General features: G+C 41.5%; 1 protein-coding gene across 2 annotated transcripts; it reads right to left on the bottom strand.

Annotated features, from left to right (window-relative positions):
* Window positions 1–335: 335 nt before the first annotated feature.
* On the bottom strand, window positions 336–8,466 carry LOC100283283 (serine/threonine-protein kinase SAPK8). Of its 2 annotated transcripts, none has more exons than NM_001156185.2 (9): window positions 7,994–8,466; window positions 5,302–5,376; window positions 5,123–5,224; window positions 4,986–5,039; window positions 4,795–4,887; window positions 1,812–1,904; window positions 1,492–1,596; window positions 1,189–1,287; window positions 336–1,066 (listed from the first exon to the last, which is right to left on the bottom strand). In NM_001156185.2, exons 1-9 carry the CDS (start codon window positions 8,183–8,185, stop codon window positions 779–781), a joined length of 1,101 nt encoding a protein of 366 aa, NP_001149657.1. In that variant the 5' UTR covers window positions 8,186–8,466; the 3' UTR covers window positions 336–778. The 2 variants fall into 2 exon arrangements, with proteins under 2 accessions (NP_001149657.1, NP_001399414.1); NM_001412485.1 differs by having other exon boundaries at window positions 5,007–5,039.
* Window positions 8,467–20,356: the final 11,890 nt, after the last annotated feature.

Raw genomic sequence — 20,356 nt, 5'->3', positions numbered from 1 at the left:
TCATTTAAAATTAAATAAAGAGAGGATTTTAGCTCTCTGATCCTCCTCTATTTTGTGGATATCAAACAAGCTCTAATGGAGGAATTTCCCACAGAAATCGGCTCCCCACTACCATCCCTATTCTAGACATGACAACCTTCTCACTGCCAAGGTGGGAATAACAAGGTGGGAATAAGGGTGGTAATAGATCACGATTCAAATATTTATTCACAAATTTTTAGAACCCTTAATTAACTTTAGTTCAAAATGAACACGATAGATTTTATAGTGTAAAATTTAGAGCCCATTAACTCCGTGGGAACCAAACACCCCTTAAATTAAACATGAAAGTGCCTAACACCCCGAAAATGTAAATTGCACAAAAAAACACAAATTTTGAAATCCAGAAACCGCCTAAATACAAGACCTAATCATCAGAGTTTGAAATGCAGAAATCGGGAATACACCCAACACTGAGCAAAACCACTACCGGAATCCAGATTCACAGATCAACCTGAGTAGAAGTTTCTTATACATATTTAACAGCAACACACAAGTCGAAGCCTGAGAGTATCCAAAGCCCAGTAACCAGGAAGCAAGAGGAGGCTAGTTTTACAAGCTGAGTAACCCGAGTTTGACTACAACATATGTGTTCCACAGAACACATTGCGATTCCTTGAGAAAACTACATGGATGTTTTTCACAAAAGGAAGCATGCCCTTTGCCAGAGTATACAACAGGGCATCCCATGCCTGATTGGTTCCTTGGTTGACTGCTGAGATGGCTGCTGAGATGTTACTCACATTGCGTACACAATCTCACCGCTGCTGTCAACATCAAGATCTGAGTCGGAATCAAGATCATCCATGTCGTCATCCATGTCCAGTCCATCAGCTAGGACATTTATACTGCGAGAACAGGCAGGTGGTATGGTGGCCTCTGTTAAAATCTGCATGATCTGATCCATGGTCTGCATTGGCTGGTCAGGCTCCTCATATTGGTTGCTCATGCTATCATCATCCATCAGATCAGCAGGAAGGTTCTTCAGGAACCAACTATGATTCCGGATTTCAGGGATTGTTATTCGCTGCATAATTTATGACAAATGAATACAACAAAATCAGATAAATATGACAAAACTCAAAACAGCATATCTTCTGAACCTTCTATATCAAGGTCAAAGCAAGACTACAACATACAAGGACTTACCGTAGCAGGATCGCCAACAAAAATCCTCGAAATTAGATGCCTGCACTCTGGAGATATGTTCACGTTGTCTGGAATTGCGTACTGAACATTCAAGATACGCTATAACAAGATGACACTACCATTAGTTTAGTTGTTAGCTAAAACAGGATAATGCATTAAGTTAAACATGCAGACTCAGAAAGTAGCCGATCTAGAGTTTAGGTGGGTGCGTGCTAGGACACACACATATGTGCTATAACTGACAGAAGTACGTGTGCACTCTTGTGCATTCAACTTGTACCCATGCTGAAAAAAAAAGATAACCTGAATTGTCTTGCGGAAGTTCTTAGGCTCTTCTGGATCTTCAAAAGGATATGCGCCAACAACCATTACATAGAGGGTTACACCACATGACCAAACGTCAGCAATCTGTTTTGTCGTAAACAAATCCATCGGTGAGGAGAAGCTTTCCTCATATAGGAGGTAACCAGACAGTGAACACTAAAAGAGAAATCATAAGTGGAAGTTTTCTGACCACTAAGAACATGTGGCACATGTATATGGAACAACAGTGCACTGATGCAGAGGTATGCACAACTCTCAAGACACATTTCTCAAGATAAAAAAAGTGATAGCACAAGTACCTTGCCATCATATTCTTTTTTCAACAAAACTTCAGGTGCAATATAAGCAGGTGTTCCAACAGTGGACTTCGGCTGGGAATGAAGAACAGATGACTGCAGAGAATGAAAAATGCATGGTATTGTTAGTTAAAAGAAAACTGACAACGCTATGATCATATTCATTATTCTACTACCATCGTGTAAACATTAAGCCATAGAACAATAGAACATCAATGAGTGCTAGCCACAAACCCACAGAAACATGTACTCGAACACTATGCAGCACAGGTATAGATATGCATATCAGTATCGGGCAGATACACAAATATCCATTTTTCTTAAAGAACAATATGCAGATATGTTTTTAGTATTTTTAATAAATAAATAATAAGGCATATTAAAATTCAGCATATCAGTATCAGGCAGATACACAAATGTCCATTTTTCTTAAAGAACAATATGCAGATATGTTTTTAGTATTTTTAATAAATAAATAATAAGGCATATTAAAATTCAAAAGCCCGTAACACACTAGCAGGAACTTGAAATTTCCTTGCATTCTTGCAATTGTGTTCTGCTGATTATTTCATATTTCCATTTAGCCAACACTCCAATAGCCAAGCTTGCCGAGCAACTCCATCCAAACCTCAAAGTCAAACTTGCAGAATCAAAATCTCTACTACCTATTAAGACGGTAAGGGGTAGGCTGCCCCATTCCGTGTTCTGCCATTGCCATTCCGTCCTCACTGCAAAGCCCATTCTCATTCCCAGCTGCCTGTCTTTCTCATTCCCCCTCCCTGCAAAGCCCATTCACATTTCCATTCCCGGCTATCACGTGTCTTTCTCATTCCCCCTCCCACAAAGTCTATTCCCATTCCCACGTGCATCCCACGCCTAGCTAAAATTAAATTAAAAAAACAGGCTCCAAGGGGATTCGAACCCGCGACCTCTCAAATAAATGTGTTTGTAGCTACCACTACACCACATGTGTGTTTATGTCTACATCTATTATAGTAAAAACATATAATACATCTCCCCCGAAGCCCACCTGCTACCCTTGCACAATGTGTAGTAGTAGATAAGTATCACTGAGATTATTAAATTATATTTTTGGATTGAGGGAGTAGTATTTAAAGAAGAGCCTTGCATGCAATTTCTTTTGTTTGAATAATGTTTTCAACTTAAATACTTTTTTTGCATGTGTAACATTTATTCTCCATAATATTTTTCCATGGATCTAACTTATAAATCATTTTCATAAACCAATGCCAAAGATGAATCCATGTTTCTTACTTGGAAACCCCGAACAAACACCACTAGCACGAGGCGCTCGCGTTGGCGTCGCTCACCGACGACGAGAAGAAACTTGGCGACTGCCAGTTCGAACTCTGGAAGCAGTCCTACATGGCCCATGCGCCGCTGTGTACGGCAAGCTCCGGCGCAGCCGCCGCTTGGACGTGGTCCAGAGCGGCTGCACCGCGCTGTCCATCGTCAAACATGGGGACCTCATGGTCGTCGCCAATGTCGACGACTCTCGGGTTGTTCTGGGCATCGCAACCTACGACGACGCCATCACGCTGTCTAGCTCATCATCCACCTGAAGCCTAACCTGCTATGTAAGTCGCTACTGACCGACCATGAATTCTTGTGCGCTGGAATGATGACCATTGTTGTTGTTGTGTGAGTGTCCTCGAACAAGATGTATGTAGAGGAGTAGCACATCCGGTGGTGCAACGACCAGGTGTACTACCTCGCTGATGAGCCCGGGGTGCACTTCATTTGGCAGCCCAGCCAAGAGTGATCGGTACTCACCATATCACGCGCGTTCGACGACTATTATATCAAGGATTGTGGCGTCATCTCGACACCGGAGGTGAGCAGAGGTGGACCGACAACAATGACCACTCGCCATCGTCGGGGTACCTTTTGTGCCGGCCTGCCTTTAATTCTCTTCGCAAACACACACTTGCATTTTTTGTTTAAGCAAGCGTGTATGGTGGTGCGTGCCTGATGACTAACGATGTACGACGGAACTTCTACCGGCAGGTGTGGCACGTGCTCTCCAATAATGAGACCATGCAAATCATGACATATATCGAAGTCTGCATGATACTGATGGTTGCAATGTAGTAGTGAAACAACTAAATTAAAATAACAAAATTTATGTATTGCTAGGATCACAAATGGATTATGAAATATTTTCTTATAACAATATAAGACACATTTTGTATATAAGTTATCATGGTATTATATGTTCCCGTTGCAACGCACGGGTACTAACCTAGTGAGAACATATAAGCACTTAGTGCAGTAGTAAAACTAGTTAAACAGGGAGGACTCAACTAAGTACATCACTTTTTACTTGAGGGTGAGGCTTCAGGCTTGGAGGAGATGAGTAAATCACTGATCCAATCCCTTCCCCTTTCAGTTCTAGTTCAAATTTGATACGAAGAATGGGGCAGGAAGAGGCTACAGGAGAGAAGACGAAACATGGAAGGAATCACTGCTAACTCATCACCAGCTTGGTGCTGATTTATCACCGGTGTGTGGTGAAGCTCGTTGCAGTGCCGTGAAGTGCTCACCAATTTCCGGCGTGCATCTTGTGGGTGGTGTGCGTCCACAGCCACAGCCTGCTCAAGTGTGCAAACAACGCTGGATTTCTCATGGTGGGGGCAGGCAGGCAGCTGGGCGAGCAGGAAGTCAGGTGGGCAGCGGCAGCGGCAGGCATGTCGTGTCACTGACTGCCGGTGCACATCAGCGCATGTGAGTCAAGGGTTATAGTAGGCCTACTGGACTGAACCGTATCCACAAAGCCCCTCAATACATCTTCACTCATGTATCAGAATTGCTCTCATTTATGTTTTTCCCCGAAACTCCATGGAGATGTATCCATGTTGTGTCCCACGCATATCCATCTCAGCAACATATCTGATACATACGGGGTGGCCTGACATATTCACATAAATATAAGCTAGAACAAGATGAAGTTGACATGGGTAAGAACCTTGGAATAACCGAAATCGCAAATCTTCAAGCGAGGAGCGTCACTCCCATCTAGAAGTGTGTTCTCCAACTTCAAATCACGGTGGCATACTTGCTTGAAAATAAGAATAAAAAGGCAGCTCAACTCAATGCATGGTATGAGTAAACAGTAACAATAGGATGGAAGATATGCCACTATATAATAACTAATACCATTGAATGGCAGTAGCTTACTCCTGAAATAAGCTGCTGGAAGAAGTAGCGAGCCTGGAAAGATATATATGTGCATTTGGTAGGATCAAGAAAGAGATGTGTCAAGAAGAAAGATGAACAAAGTGGCAAGCACAAACCTCATCTTCACTGAATCGCACGTTCTTACATATCCTCTCAAAAAGCTCACCGCCAGAGGCATATTCCATGACAATAGCAAGATGGGTCGGTGTTAAAATAACCTAGACATACAAAGAAGAATAAAAAAATGTTTAACAATGGAATTCTGGGGAGAAACAGCATCACAATCCCAACTCACCTCTTTAAACCTAATAATGTTAGGGTGCTTCAATGATCTATGGTTAATTATCTCACGCTGGACATTCTCATCTATCTGCACATGACAACGGAATACATATTAAAGAAAACCAAGATAAAACAACTGAGTGCAGTAAAAAATGACAACCTAGCACTTATGATAGAAGAAGAAAATGCACAAAAAACAGATTTAAGGCACTATGGACATTGGAATTATTTAAATCAAATCACCAAATGAATGAGAGAGGAAATTCCATAAACTAGACCCAATGTCTTGCTATTGATAGAGATCATAAACAATATTGGGCTTTTAGTATGAATTGATGTTGGTCTCTCAGGGGTTGAAGCCAAAATCAAAGGAATGTAACAAGAATCTGCTCAACTATCCTTGGTTTCAGAAGTTCAAGATATTATTGATTATTTGTTCTATCAAAAACTACTAGACCATATGGCCACAACAGTAAAGCAATGGTATTACAAAACAATGCACAGGTACCTCCAATTAGAAATACACACACATGGATAAAACATGTTCATTCAGTAAAGAGCTTACACATCAATGCAATTGCTTGGCTGGATGGAGCTGAATGAGATGGAATTACTAGTACAAGTATTCTACTTCATAGTGTATCAAAAGGATTCCACTTTCCCCCACCTCGCTATGCAATCAAAACGTGTCGGCTCTTGTACAGTACAGTATAACAAGTATGCAACTACCTCAATATTAGTTAAAGGAACAGGAAAGGCTTGCAAGTTGCAAAAACTTTTCCCAGTATAATGTGGTCTTGTGAAATTCATGCAATATTTTGTTGGGTCCTAGACACATACTGTTTCAATTTCTTTTTATAAGACATACACTCCCATGCATCAAGTAGTAGAAGTTAGTTGTGGCATAGAGTTATGGAGCATCATTACCAATTGAGGTCGTTGAATGGTTGCCCCTACTCGGAGATACAACTTCGTTTTACCCCTGTTTTTTAAAGTTTACATGTATGCCCTTTTTTGAAAGAGATAGGTAGTTTTCCCTATTCCGTTATCATCACTTAACAGTGTTAACTCAGCCCACAAAAAAAACGTTAATACCCTTGCACCATTGTCCCTCCTTTTATCAATTGTTTGCAAATTCGCCGCCACTTTGATATGAAAGTTTAGAATATAATTGTGATATAAATCTAACAATAAACTTTGAAAATCAATATTTCAAATTTGAATTTAATAACATTTCTAAATTGATGAAAATAAATTGAAGTTAACATTAAATGTTGACAGAATAACAATATTTAAATTAAAATCTTGAAAATATATTATAATTGAAATATTTCAAAATTACAATTAAAATGTTGTCAATTTTGTCAAGATGTAGTGTCAAATTCAATTTATTTTCAGCATTTTTTTGATTTAAAGTTGAAGTATTGATTTCCAAAATTTATGGTCAGATTTAAGCCATCATTATATTCCAAAGTTAATATTAAAGTGGAGGCAAATTTGCAAATAGTTGATAAAAGAAGGAACAATGGTGCAAGGGTATAAACGTATTTTTGCAGGCTGAGCTAACACCGTTAAATGCTAATAACGGAATAGGGGTGAATAGTCTATTCATTTTAAAAAAGAGTATACGTGCAAACTTCAGAAAAACAGGGGTAAAACGGGGTTGCATCCTCGAGAAGGAGCAACCATGCAATCCCCCCTTACCAATTAGATAGATTACATATTTCTTGGGCCAAATCATACACCATTACTCAGCTCAATTAAAAGTAGATGCAGTATGCTGGAATAGAAGCATATTCCCAATAAAGTCAGCTACCTGTGTTATTAGTAATCATTATTTGCTGCTATGTTTGGATAAAAAAAGGGTATGACATTAGAAGCCTAGGGGGTACTTCAAAATAAAAAAAAACTTTCTTCCCTTTTTATTCAACGCAAAACAGGGAAACATGTTCCAGGGTTAACTAAGTCAATATTTCTAATCCTACAGGACATATTTTTACTAAATCTGCATAAAATAGACCCAACTAGAAATATTGAGACCAGATAACCTGTGAGATCGTAGTGGTGGCAGCATGTGAGTGTGGCGCTTGTGACCTGCGTTCGATCCCCAGGCAGGTCACAGGTGCGAAATATTATTTTCAAGAAAAACAAAAATAAATAGATCTTTGTTTGAATGCTAGCTGGTATTGTTTATTTGATGCTGCTAACTGGTAACTCCAAGCTCACAAGTCACAACCACCGTTGCCAGCATCCTGTGGCATATCAAAATTATGATGTTCGCTTGAGCAAACAAGGTGATAAAATTATTATTCCGATTCAGTGCAGACTGGATTAAATTAGCATAAGTTTGTTTGTTTAATGATTGTGGTGGCAAATGCTTAGCCCCAAATACAACACGCCCAACAAAATTCCACAGGAACAAACTATAATTCGAGCATAGTAAGCATATCCAGCGTATCAGACGGAGCAAACAGCAACAGGCCACAGTTGATATTCACTCAAGCAAAAACATAACCTAAATGCACATAAATGTCATCCTTGGGCTGAAGATACGGTCCGCGGCAGGACCCAAAGGATTCACATCCCAAATCGAATAGCCCCCTCGGAACGCAAACTCCGTGAGGTGGAATCGATGGGTTATTAATTAACTACAGCTAGCGCCGAATCGAATCCACAGGGGAGGGAGAACGGGATCAGAGCGATACCTTCTCGCCGCGCTCGATGTACTTGACGGCGACGAGTTCGCTGGTGCGGCGGTCGCGCATGAGGCGGGCAACGCCGAAGTTGCCGGAGCCGATGTCGCGCACGAGCTCGTACCGGTCGCTGTCGTGCATGATTGGCATGTCCATGCCCGGCCCCACAGTCAGGGCGGCCCGATCCGGCGCCGGCCCTGCCATGACCTGAGACGGCGATCAACGAAGGCTAGGGTTGGTAATGGTAGGATTCCGTGACCCGGGGCCCCCGGGCGCAGGCTCAAGCCCCAGCTCCTCCTCCTCCTCTCTCGCTCGCTCGCTCGCTCGCTCCTCGATTCTTCTCAAATCGCCGAAGAGCTTGCTCTCTCTACCGTCGACGAGTTGGTGATGTCTGATGTCACTGGCCGGCCAAGAGAGAGAAAAGCTTTATCACCTGTTAACAGTTTGGGGGCTTGGTGAGTTTTGCCGCAGTTGTTTTACCGGGTGTGTCGTCTTTTAGGATCTTGTCATAAATGGATATGTGCTTTCAGTACCACTCCACTCTTTTTTTAAAAACTATAAATATAAATAAGTCAGTTGTGCATTTATGCACTGCCTAAAACGGTGACCTTAATAAGAGAATTAAATAACTACTTAATCTATCCTAATAACCTAGACATTTTAGTTTTTTTCTAAAACTCAATCAATCTAAAGTTTAAACAAATTTATATATTAGAATAATAATTGTATACTGCCCCTCAGTTCTAAAATATTAGTCGTTGTAACTCTTTATTTTTATATCCATATTTAAACAGATGATGATAAATTTAGACAATTATGGAACACATACATTAATTATTGCATAAATCTATTAAAAGGTAAAATAAATTTTAATTTAGGACATATAGAGTATTAAATAAGTACACTAGATTGATCACGCAACATATTTTCGTGGTATACCTATTTAGTGCCATAAATAATACTAAACATTTCAATAGATCGGTCGAATCTAAGATAGTTTGACTTTTAATAAAATTAAAAAATCAAGTTTGTTAGCCGGACAGAGTACAAAAAAATATTAGATGCTGTGAACAAAGAAGAATGAAATAGTTTAATATCGATATGCAATAATATAAAAGGAGAAACATATTTTCGTGACATGGTAGCATGTAATAATATTGATAGCCCTTGTGTGAAACATAAGAATGTGTCCCAAAATTTTGAATTTGTGTCATTTAGGCTAAAAATGTTTATGGAGAAAATCAAATCAGGATTTTAATTGGAATGTATTGAATAACAAAAAAATCAATGTAAATATTTTGTATGTTTCTTATATTGGTGATAGATTAGAGAATAGAATGGTAACTTTACTTGGGTCTTACTTATTTCTACAAAAGCCAAAGACTGATAGAGAAAAAAATAACGACTGCACTAGTTTCTAGTTGTTTTTAGGATAGAAAATAATTTTAAAAATAATGACACTGGAGTGTCAACAAAGAAAGATCGGTAACATATCAGGTGCAAACCAAATTTTCGTGTAAACCAACTAATAAAAGTCATAAAATAATTTTAAAAAAATATAAATGTACTTCTTTGTCCACTCTACTGTTGTATAAAATTTTAATTTCAAATTCATATTCAAAGATACAAAAAGAGAAAATTCAGAGATAATTTTTACTTTTGTATCTCGAAATTTTCTCTTTTTTGTATCTCTTAACATACGATGAGATTGAACTTGAAAATTTATACAGCGGTAGAGTAGGCAATGAAGTACATCTATAATTTTTTTAGATTTTTTGTGACTTTTGTTAGTTGGTTTATACGGAGTTTACACGAAAACTTGGTTTACACCTAATACGTTGCCAGAAAAACCAAAGGCAGAAGAAGTTGCATCAAATATATCCTAGTACAGCTATAGCACTCATATTGAATTAGGGATAGTGAAGCACTTTCTATTTATCCTTGTATAATTCATATTAGATAAAATAGTGAACTCCATTTTTTACAAGGAGTGGCCTCCAATGTGTAGGCTATATGGTTTCCAATGCCATTATGAGTCCATACGTGACTCCAAGATGAAATTCTCATTTATGAATCGGATCATTTTTTTCAAGACCTAAATTGTTAATCCTATTTTAAGTATTGGACAATTCCATTTTAGGGCATATAGAATGCCCATCTCTTGGATCTCAATAATTTGCAAAACAAACTCTCATGTTCTGATTGGAGGACTCGTTGCTTTAGGCTCTCTCCAATAATTTCCCATTTTCATCTCTCCTTTTATATGTATTTTCTATTGTATTCTATTACCTCCACAAGTTCTGGGCATTTGGTTAACCGAATTTTTTATGTTCGGGTTTTCAGGTTTTTTTAAGATCGGTTTTTGAATAATGGTAATTGAAATTCTATATGGAAAAGGAAAAAACTAATCCCTCGGTTAACCGTCAAGTTCGGTTTAGATTTTGGTATAACCGAACAAACAGAACATTATACTAATAGCAATATTGACGTTGTCATAGGAGTGAGGGTGACAACCTGCTAGTGCTTAATGTTGCTGCTTGGTTGTGGCGTCGACTAGCCATGGTCGTGGGCTCCTAGATGCAGTTGGCGAGCGATGAGGGCAACACACGGGTGGCGGATGACGGCCAGCGGTCGCCAGGCGACAAAGAGCGAGTCGCATCGCCGCGGTTTGAGTTCGATAATTTGCGGCTCTCAACGACTGGTTGTCTGCGCGTGAGGGCTTCATCGCGTGTGGGGCTAAGGGTGTCGGCGCGAGCAAGGCTGAGGGTGTGCGCCATGTAGGGGTAGGCGATGCGACGTGAGGGGAATAAAGCATGAGGTCGCCGGTTGTCGGTTGTGTGCAGCATGCGGTCGTATCGCATTTGACCAAAGCCTTAGCAAGCAAACTTAGGTTGATTGGCCGAACAGGCCCACAAGCCACGACCCATGGGTGGAATGGGGGTGGTGTTCTATGGACTTGAGCTAAAAGGAGATTGAAGCTACCGCGTCAATATTTCGGTTTAATACGAACTAAAAACCAAACACCGAAATTTAGTTCGATTTTCAGAGTTAGGTAGCCGAAAAATCCTTTGCTTTGGCCGATTTCGATTTTTTCGGTTTTGATTTCGGTTTGGTGTTCGATTTTCGGTTTTTATGCCTAGACCTATCTTCCCTTAAAAGTTTCACCCCTATATTTAGTGCATCTCCAACCATTCCCCTATCCATCTCCCCTTTACTAACCAACTCATATAATTTAATTCTTTATTTAACCACGAGAAAATCCTGACATGCGTACGTATGTATTCGTATATTTACAAACTACTTTGCAATAAATTTGATTTCTTTTAATATACATAAAAAGTTGTATTGATTTGCTTTAATTAAATGTTCCTATTGACGCTATCATGAGAATACGAATGGTTCATGTATACCGAGCTTATCGCGTACACTGTCTTCCTTTAGAAGACTTATGCGGGCTTCTTGAAGAAGCCAGATTAGGAGTGTCGGTGTTTTGTACCACATTCCGATAAATAAATTTATTGTACGTGTTTCGGAGTCCAGAGGATATACGTGGAGGGCGTAAAATTTATACTAATTCGGACATAATGTCTAAAAGTCGCCTAGAGGGGGGTGAATAGGGCGAATCTGAAATTTACAAACTTAATCACAACTACAAGCCGGTTTAGTGTTAGAAATATAATCAAGTCCGAGAGAGAGGGTGCAAAACAAATCACAAGCGAATAAAGAGTGTGACATGCGGATTTGTTTTACCGAGGTTCGGTTCTTGCAAACCTACTCCCCGTTGAGGTGGTCACAAAGACCGGGTCTCTTTCAACCCTTTCCCTCTCTCAAAGGGTCCCTCGGACCGAGTGAGCTTCTCTTCTCAAATCAATTGGGAACCAAACTTCCCGCAAGGACCACCACACAATTGATGTCTCTTGCCTTGATTACAAATGAGATGATCGCAAGAAAGAATGAGAAAAAGAAGCAATCCAAGCGCAAGAGCTCAAAAGAACACAACAAATCTCTCTCACTAATCACTAAAGCCTTGTGTGGAATTGGGAAATGATTTGATCACTTTGGTGTGTCTTGTATTGAATGTTTAGCTCTTGTATGTAGTTGGAAGGTGGAAAACTTGGATGACTTGAATGTGGGGTGGTTGGGGTATTTATAGCCCCAACCACCAAAGTAGCCGTTTGGTGGAGGCTGCTGTCGTCCGGTGCGCCACCGGACACTGTCCGGTGCGCCAGCCACGTCACCAGGCCGTTGGGTTCCGACCGTTGGAGCTCTGACATGTGGGCCCGCCTGGCTGTCCGGTGGCGCACCGGACAGGCCCTGTAGGCTGTCCGGTGTGCCACTCGCGCGTGCTCTGACCTCTGCGCGCGTAGGCGCGCATTTAATGCGTTGCAGTCGACCATTGCGCGCGAAGTAGTCGTTGCTCCGCTGGCTCACCGGACAGTTTGGTGTGCACCGGACATGTCCGGTGAATTATAGCGGAGCGGATTCCCGAAGCTGGCGAGTTCAGAGCCGCTCTTCCTTGGGGCACCGGACACTGTCCGGTGGTGCACCGGACAGTCCGGTGAATTATAGTGGAGCGCCTCTGAGAATTTCCGAAGGTGTTGAGTACAGCTTGGAGTTCCCTGGTGCACCGGACATTGTCCGGTGGTGCACCGGACACTGTCCGGTGGCACACCAGACAGTCCAGTGCGCTAGACCAGGGAGCACTTCGGTTATCCCTTGCTCTCTTTGTTGAACTCTTTTCTTGGTCTTTTTATTGGCTTAGTGTGAACCTTTGACACCTGTATAACTTATAGACTAGAGCAAACTAGTTAGTCCAATTATTTGTGTTGGGCAATTCAACCACCAAAATCATTTAGGAAATTGGTGTAAGCCTAATTCTCTTTCAATCTCCCCCTTTTTGGTGATTGATGCCAACACAAACCAAAACAAGTATAGAAGTGCATAATTGAACTAGTTTGCATAATTGTAAGTTCAAAGGTTACTTAGAATTGAGCCATTATAAATACTCATAGGATATGCATGGATTGTTCCTTTGTTTTTAACATTTTGGACCACGCTTGCACCACTTGTTTTGTTTTTGCAAATTCTTTTGTAAATCCTTTTCAAAGTCTTTTGCAAATAGTCAAAGGTAAGTGAATAAGATTTTGAGAAGCATTTTCAAGATTTAAAATTTTCTCCCCCTGTTTCAAATGCTTTTCCTTTGACTAGACAAAACTCCCCCTTAATAAATTCTCCTCTTAGTATTCAAGAGGGTTTTGAGATATCAATTTTGAAGAGGGTATACCAATTTGAAATTATATCACACATAAGATACCAATTTGAAAATACTTCTTTAAAACCAAATTGAAAGACTAAAATTTTTAAAATTGGTGGTGGTGCGGTCCTTTTGCTTTGGGCTCATGCTCTCTCCCCCTTTGGCATAAATCGCCAAACGGAATCATTAGAGCCCTTTTGACTTCTTTCTCCCTTTTGGCAAATAAAACATATGACTGAAGATTATACCAAAGGCGGAGAGATGCCCGGAGCGACGGCGAAGGATGAGTTATGGAGTGGAAGCCTTTGTCTTCGCCGAAGACTCCAATTCCCTTTCAATACACCTATGACTTGGTTTGAAATATACTTGAAAACACATTAGTCATAGCACATAAAAGAGACATGATCAAAGGTATATAAATGAGTTATGTATGCAAGACATCAAAAGAAATTCCTAGAATCAAGAATATTTAGCTCATGCCTAAGTTTGTTAAAGGTTTGTTCATCTAGTGGCTTGGTAAAGATATCGGCTAATTGATCTTTAGTGTTAATATATGCAATCTCGATATCTCCCTTTTGTTGGTGATCCCTTAGAAAATGATACCGAATAGCTATGTGTTTAGTGCAGCTATGTTCAACGGGATTATCCGCCATGCGGATTGCACTCTCATTATCACATAGAAGAGGAACTTTGGTTAATTTGTAACTGTAGTCCCTAAGGGTTTGCCTCATCCAAAGTAGTTGCGCGCAACAATGACCTGCGGCAATGTACTCGGCTTCGGCGGTAGAAAGAGCTACGAAATTTTGCTTCTTTGAAGCCCAAGACACCAAGGATCTTCCCAAGAACTGGCAAGTCCCCGATGTGCTCTTTCTATTAATTTTACACCCCGCCCAATCGGCATCCGAATAACCAATTAAATCAAAAGTGGATCCCCTAAGATACCAAAGCCCAAACTTAGGAGTATAAACTAAATATCTCAAGATTCGTTTTACGGCCGTAAGGTAAGCTTCCTTAGGGTCGACTTGGAATCTTGCACACATGCATACGGAAAGCATAATATCCGGTCGAGATGCACATAAATAGAGTAAAGAGCCTATCATCGACCGATATACCTTTTGATCTACGGAGTTACCTTCCGTGTCGAGGTCGAGATGCCCATTGGTTCCCATGGGTGTCTTGATGGGCTTGGCATCCTTCATCCCAAATTTGTTTAGAATGTCTTGAGTATACTTCGTTTGGCTAATGAAGGTGCCCTCTTGGAGTTGCTTCACTTGAAATCCTAAGAAATACTTCAACTCCCCCATCATAGACATCTCGAATTTTTGTGTCATGATCCTACTAAATTCTTCACATGTAGATTCGTTAGTAGACCCAAATATGATATCATCAACATAAATTTGGCATACAAACAAATCTTTGTCAAGAGTTTTAGTGAATAGAGTAGGATCGGCTTTTTCGACTTTGAAGCCATTAGTGATAAGGAAATCTCTTAGGCATTCATACCATGCTCTTGGGGCTTGCTTGAGCCCATAAAGTGCCTTAGAGAGTTTGTAAACATGGTTAGGGTACTCACTATCTTCAAAGCCGGGAGGTTGCTCAACATAGACCTCTTCCTTGATTGGTCCATTGAGGAAAGCACTTTTCACGTCCATTTGATAAAGCTTGAAGCCATGGTAAGTAGCATAGGCCAATAATATACGAATTGACTCAAGCCTAGCTACGGGTGCATAGGTTTCACTGAAATCCAAACCTTCGACTTGGGAGTATCCCTTGGCCACAAGTCGGGCTTTGTTCCTTGTCACTACACCATGCTCGTCTTGCTTGTTGCGGAAAACCCACTTGGTTCCTACAACATTTTGATTAGGACGTGGAACCAAATGTCATACCTCATTCCTAGTGAAGTTGTTGAGCTCCTCTTGCATCGCCACCACCCAATCCGAATCTTGAAGTGCTTCCTCTACCCTGTGTGGCTCAATAGAGGAAACAAAAGAGTAATGCTCACAAAAATGTGCAACACGAGATCTAGTGGTTACCCCCTTATGAATGTCGCCGAGGATGGTGTCGACGGGGTGATCTCGTTGGATTGCTTGGTGGACTCTTGGGTGTGGCGGCCTTGGTTCTTCATCCTCCTTGTCTTGAGCATTCGCATCTCCCCCTTGATCATTGTCGTCATATTGAGGCGGCTCATCTCTTTGATCTTCTTCTTCATCAACTTGAGCCTCATCCTCATTTTGAATTGGTGGAGATGCTTGCGTGGAGGAGGATGGTTGATCTTGTGCATTTGGAGGCTCTTCGAATTCCTTAGGACACACATCCCCAATGGACATGTTCCTTAGAGCGATGCACGGAGCCTCTTCATCACCTATCTCATCAAGATCAACTTGCTCTACTTGAGAGCCGTTAGTCTCATCAAACACAACGTCACAAGAAACTTCAACTTGTCCAGTGGACTTGTTAAAGACTCTATATGCCCTTGTGTTTGAATCATATCCTAGTAAAAAGCCTTCGACATTCTTAGGAGCAAATTTAGATTTTCTACCTCTTTTAACAAGAATAAAGCATTTGCTACCAAAGACTCTAAAATATGAAATATTGGGCTTTTTACCGGTTAGGAGTTCGTATGATGTCTTCTTGAGGATTCGGTGTAGATACAACCGGTTGATGGCGTAATAGGCGGTGTTGACTGCCTCGGCCCAAAACCGATCCGAAGTCTTGTACTCATCAAGCATGGTTCTTGCCATGTCCAATAGAGTTCTATTCTTCCTCTCCACTACACCATTTTGTTGTGGAGTGTAGGGAGAAGAGAACTCATGCTTGATGCCCTCCTCCTCAAGGAAGCCTTCGATTTGAGAGTTCTTGAACTCCGTCCCGTTGTCGCTTCTAATTTTCTTGATTCTTAAGTCGAACTCGTTTTGAGCCCGTTTCAAGAATCCTTTTAAGGTCTCTTGGGTATGAGATTTATCCTGCAAAAAGAACACCCAAGTGAAGCGAGAATAATCATCCACAATAACTAGACAGTACTTACTCCCGTCGATGCTTATGTAAGCTATCGGGCTGAATAGGTCCATGTGTAGGAGCTCCAGTGGCCTGTCAGTCGTCATGATGTTCTTATGCGGATGATGAACACCAACTTGCTTCCCTGCTTGGCATGCGCTACAAATCTCGTCTTTCTCAAAATGAACATTTGTTAATTCTAAAATGTGCTCTCCCTTTAGAAGCTTATGAAGATTCTTCATTCCAACATGTGCTAGTCGGTGATGCCAGAGACAGCCCATGTTAGTCTTAGCAATTAAGCAAGTGTCGAGTTCAGCTCTATCAAAATCTACTAAGTACAGCTGACCCTCTAACACTCCCTTAAATGCTATTGAATCATCACTTCTTCTAAAGACAGTGACACCTACATCTGTGAAAAGACAGTTGTAGCCCATTTTGCATAATTGAGAAACCGAAAGCAAATTGTAATCTAAAGAATCTACAAGAAAAACATTGGAAATGGAATGGTCAGGAGATATAGCAATTTTACCCAATCCTTTGACCAAACCTTGATTTCCATCCCCGAATGTGATAGCTCGTTGGGGATCTTGGTTTTTCTCGTAGGAGGAGAACATCTTTTTCTCCCCTGTCATGTGGTTTGTGCACCCGCTATCGATGATCCAACTTGAGCCCCCGGATGCATAAACCTACAAAACAAGTTTAGTTCTTGGTTTTAGGTACCCAAACTGTTTTGGGTCCTTTGGCATTAGAAATAAGAACTTTGGGTAGCCAAACACAAGTTTTTGATCCCTTGTGTTTGCCCCCAACAAACTTGGCAACTACCTTGCCGGATTTGTTAGTTAAGACATAAGAGGCATCAAAAGTTTTAAATGAAATGCTATGGTCATTTGATGCACTAGGAGTTTTCTTCTTAGGCAATTTTGCATGGGTTGATTGCCTAGAACTAGATGTCTCACCCTTATACATAAAAGCATGGTTAGGGCCAGAGTGAGACTTCCTAGAGTGAATTCTCCTAATTTTGCTCTCGGGATAACCGACAGGGTACAAAATGTAACCCTCGTTATCCTGAGGCATGGGAGCCTTGCTCTTTACAAAATTAGACAATCTTTTAGAAGGGGCATTAAGTTTGACATTGTCCCCCTTTTGGAAGCCAATGCCATCCTTGATGCCAGGGTGTCTCCCGCTATAGAGCATGCTTCTAGCAAATTTAAATTTTTCGTTTTCTAAGTCATGCTCACTAATCTTAGCATTTAATTGAGCTATGTGATCATTTTGTTTCTTAATTAAAGCTAGGTGATCATGGATAGCATCAACATTAATGTCTCTACATCTAGTGCATATGGAAGTGTGCTCAACGATAGATGTAGAGGGTTTGCAAGATTTTAATTCTACAACCTTAGCATGCAATATATCATTTTTACTTCTAAGGTCGGAAATGGAAGCATTGCAAACATCTAATTCTTTAGCCTTAGCAAGCAATTTTTCATTTTCATCTCTAAGGCTAGCAAGAGAGATGTTCAATTCTTCAATCTTAGCAAGCAAATCAACATTATCATTTCTAAGATTGGGAATTGAAACATCACAAGCATTGGAATCAACCTTAGCAATTAAACTAGCATTCTCATTTCTAAGGTTGTCAATAGTTTCATGGCAAGTGCTTAGCTCACTAGATAGTTTTTCACACTTTTCTACTTCTAGAGCATAAGCCTTTTTAACCTTAACATGCTTCTTATTTTCTTTAATAATGAAGTCCTCTTAGGTGTCCAAGAGATCATCCTTCTCATGAATAGCACTAATCAATTCATTTAACTTTTCTTTTTGTTGCATGTTTAGGTTGGCAAAAAGAATGTGTAAGTTATCCTCCTCATTGCTAGCATTATCCTCATCACTAGAGGTTTCATATTTAGTGGAGGATCTTGATTTTACCTTCTTTCTTTTGTCGTCCTTTGCCATGAGGCACTTGTGGCCGACGTTGGGGAAGAGAAGGCCCTTGGTGACGGTGATGTTGGCGGCGTCCTCGTCGGAAGAGGAGTCGCTAGAGCTTTCGTCGGAGTCCCACTCGCGACATACATGGGCATCGCCGCCCTTCTTCTTGTAGTACTTCTTCTCCTTTCTTCTCCCCTTCTTGTCGTCGCCCCTGTCACTGTCACTAGAAATAGGACATTTTGCAATAAAATGACCGAGCTTACTACACTTGTAGCAAACTTTCTTGGAGCGGGGTTTGTAATCTTTCCCCTTCCTTTGCTTGAGGATTTGGCGGAAGCTCTTGATAATGAGCGCCATTTCCTCGTTGTCGAGCTTGGAGGCGTCGATGGGTGTTCTACTCGATGTAGACTCCTCCTTCTTCTCCTCCGTCGCCTTAAATGCGACCGGTTGTGCTTCGGACGTGGAGGGGCCATCAAGCTCGTTGATCTTCTTTGAGCCTTTGATCATCAATTCAAAGCTCACAAAATTCCCAATTACTTCCTCGGGAGACATTAGTGTATATCTAGGATTCCCTCGAATTAATTGAACTTGCATAGGGTTAAGAAAAACGAGGGATCTAAGAATAACCTTGACCATTTCATGGTCATCCCATTTCTTGCTCCCGAGGTTGCGCACTTGGTTCACCAAGGTTTTGAGCCGGTTGTACATGTCTTGTGGCTCCTCCCCTTGGCAAAGGCGGAAGCGACCAAGCTCCCCCTCGAACGTTTCCCGCTTGGTGATTTTGGTCACCTCGTCTCCTTCGTGCACGGTCTTTAGCGTGTCCCAAATCTCCTTAGTACCTTTCAACCGTTGCACCTTATTATACTCCTCTCGACTTAGAGAGGCAAGGAGTATAGTTGAGGCTTGTGCGTTGAAGTGTTGGATTTGGGCCACTTTGTCCTCATCATAATCTTCATCCCCTACGGATGGTACCTGTACACCAAACTCAACAACATCCCATATACTTTTGTGGAGTGAGGTTAGATGAAATCGCATCAAATCACTCCACCTAGCATAATCTTCACCATCAAACGTTGGTGGTTTGCCTAATGGGACAGAAAGTAAAGGCGTATGTTTAGGAATGTGAGGGTAGCGTAGGGGGATCTTAATAAACTTCTTGCGCTCATGGCGCTTAGAAGTAATGGATGGCGCGTCGGAGCCAGAGGTGGAAGGTGATGAAGTCTCGGTCTCGTAGTAGACCACCTTCCTCATCTTCTTTTTCTTGTCGCCACTCCGATGCGACTTGTGGGAAGAGGATTTCTTCTCCTTCCCTTTCCCTTTGTTGCGGGACTCTTCTGATGAAGCCTTCCCGTGGCTTGTAGTGGGCTTCTCGCCGGTCACCATCTCCTTCTTGGCGTGATCTCCCGACATCACTTCGAGTAGTTAGGCTCTAATGAAGCATCAGGCTTTGATACCAATTGAAAGTCGCATAGAGGGGGGTGAATAGGGCGAATCTGAAATTTACAAACTTAATCACAACTACAAGCCGGGTTAGTGTTAGAAATATAATCGAGTCCGAGAGAGAGGGTGCAAAACAAATCGCAAGCGAATAAAGAGTGTGACATGCGGATTTGTTTTACCGAGGTTCGGATCTTGCAAACCTACTCCCCGTTGAGGTGGTCACAAAGACCAGGTCTCTTTCAACCCTTTCCCTCTCTCAAACGGTCCCTCGGACCGAGTGAGCTTCTCTTCTCAAATCAATTGGGAACCAAACTTCCCGCAAGGACCACCACACAATTGGTGTCTCTTGCCTTGATTACAAATGAGATGATCACAAGAAAGAATGAGAAAAAGAAGCAATCCAAGCGCAAGAGCTCAAAAGAACACAACAAATCTCTCTCACTAATCACTAAAGCCTTGTGTGGAATTAGGAGAGGATTTTATCACTTTGGTGTGTATTGTATTGAATGCTTAGCTCTTGTATGTAGTTGGAAGGTGGAAAACTTGGATGACTTGAATGTGGGGGTGGTTGGGGTATTTATAGCCCCAACCACCAAACTAGCTGTTTGGTGGAGGCTGCTGTCGCATGGCGCACTGGACAGTCCGGTGCGCCACCGGACACTGTCCGGTGCGCCAGCCACGTCACCAGGCCGTTGGGTTCCGACCGTTGGAGCTCTGACATGTGGGCCCGCCTGGCTGTCCGGTGGCGCACCGGACAGGCC

Source organism: Zea mays, chromosome 1, assembly GCF_902167145.1.
Source record: "Zea mays cultivar B73 chromosome 1, Zm-B73-REFERENCE-NAM-5.0, whole genome shotgun sequence".
NCBI lineage: Eukaryota > Viridiplantae > Streptophyta > Magnoliopsida > Poales > Poaceae > Zea > Zea mays.
Note: the sequence above shows the minus strand (reverse complement) of the source record. Positions and strands in the feature narration are given on the sequence as shown.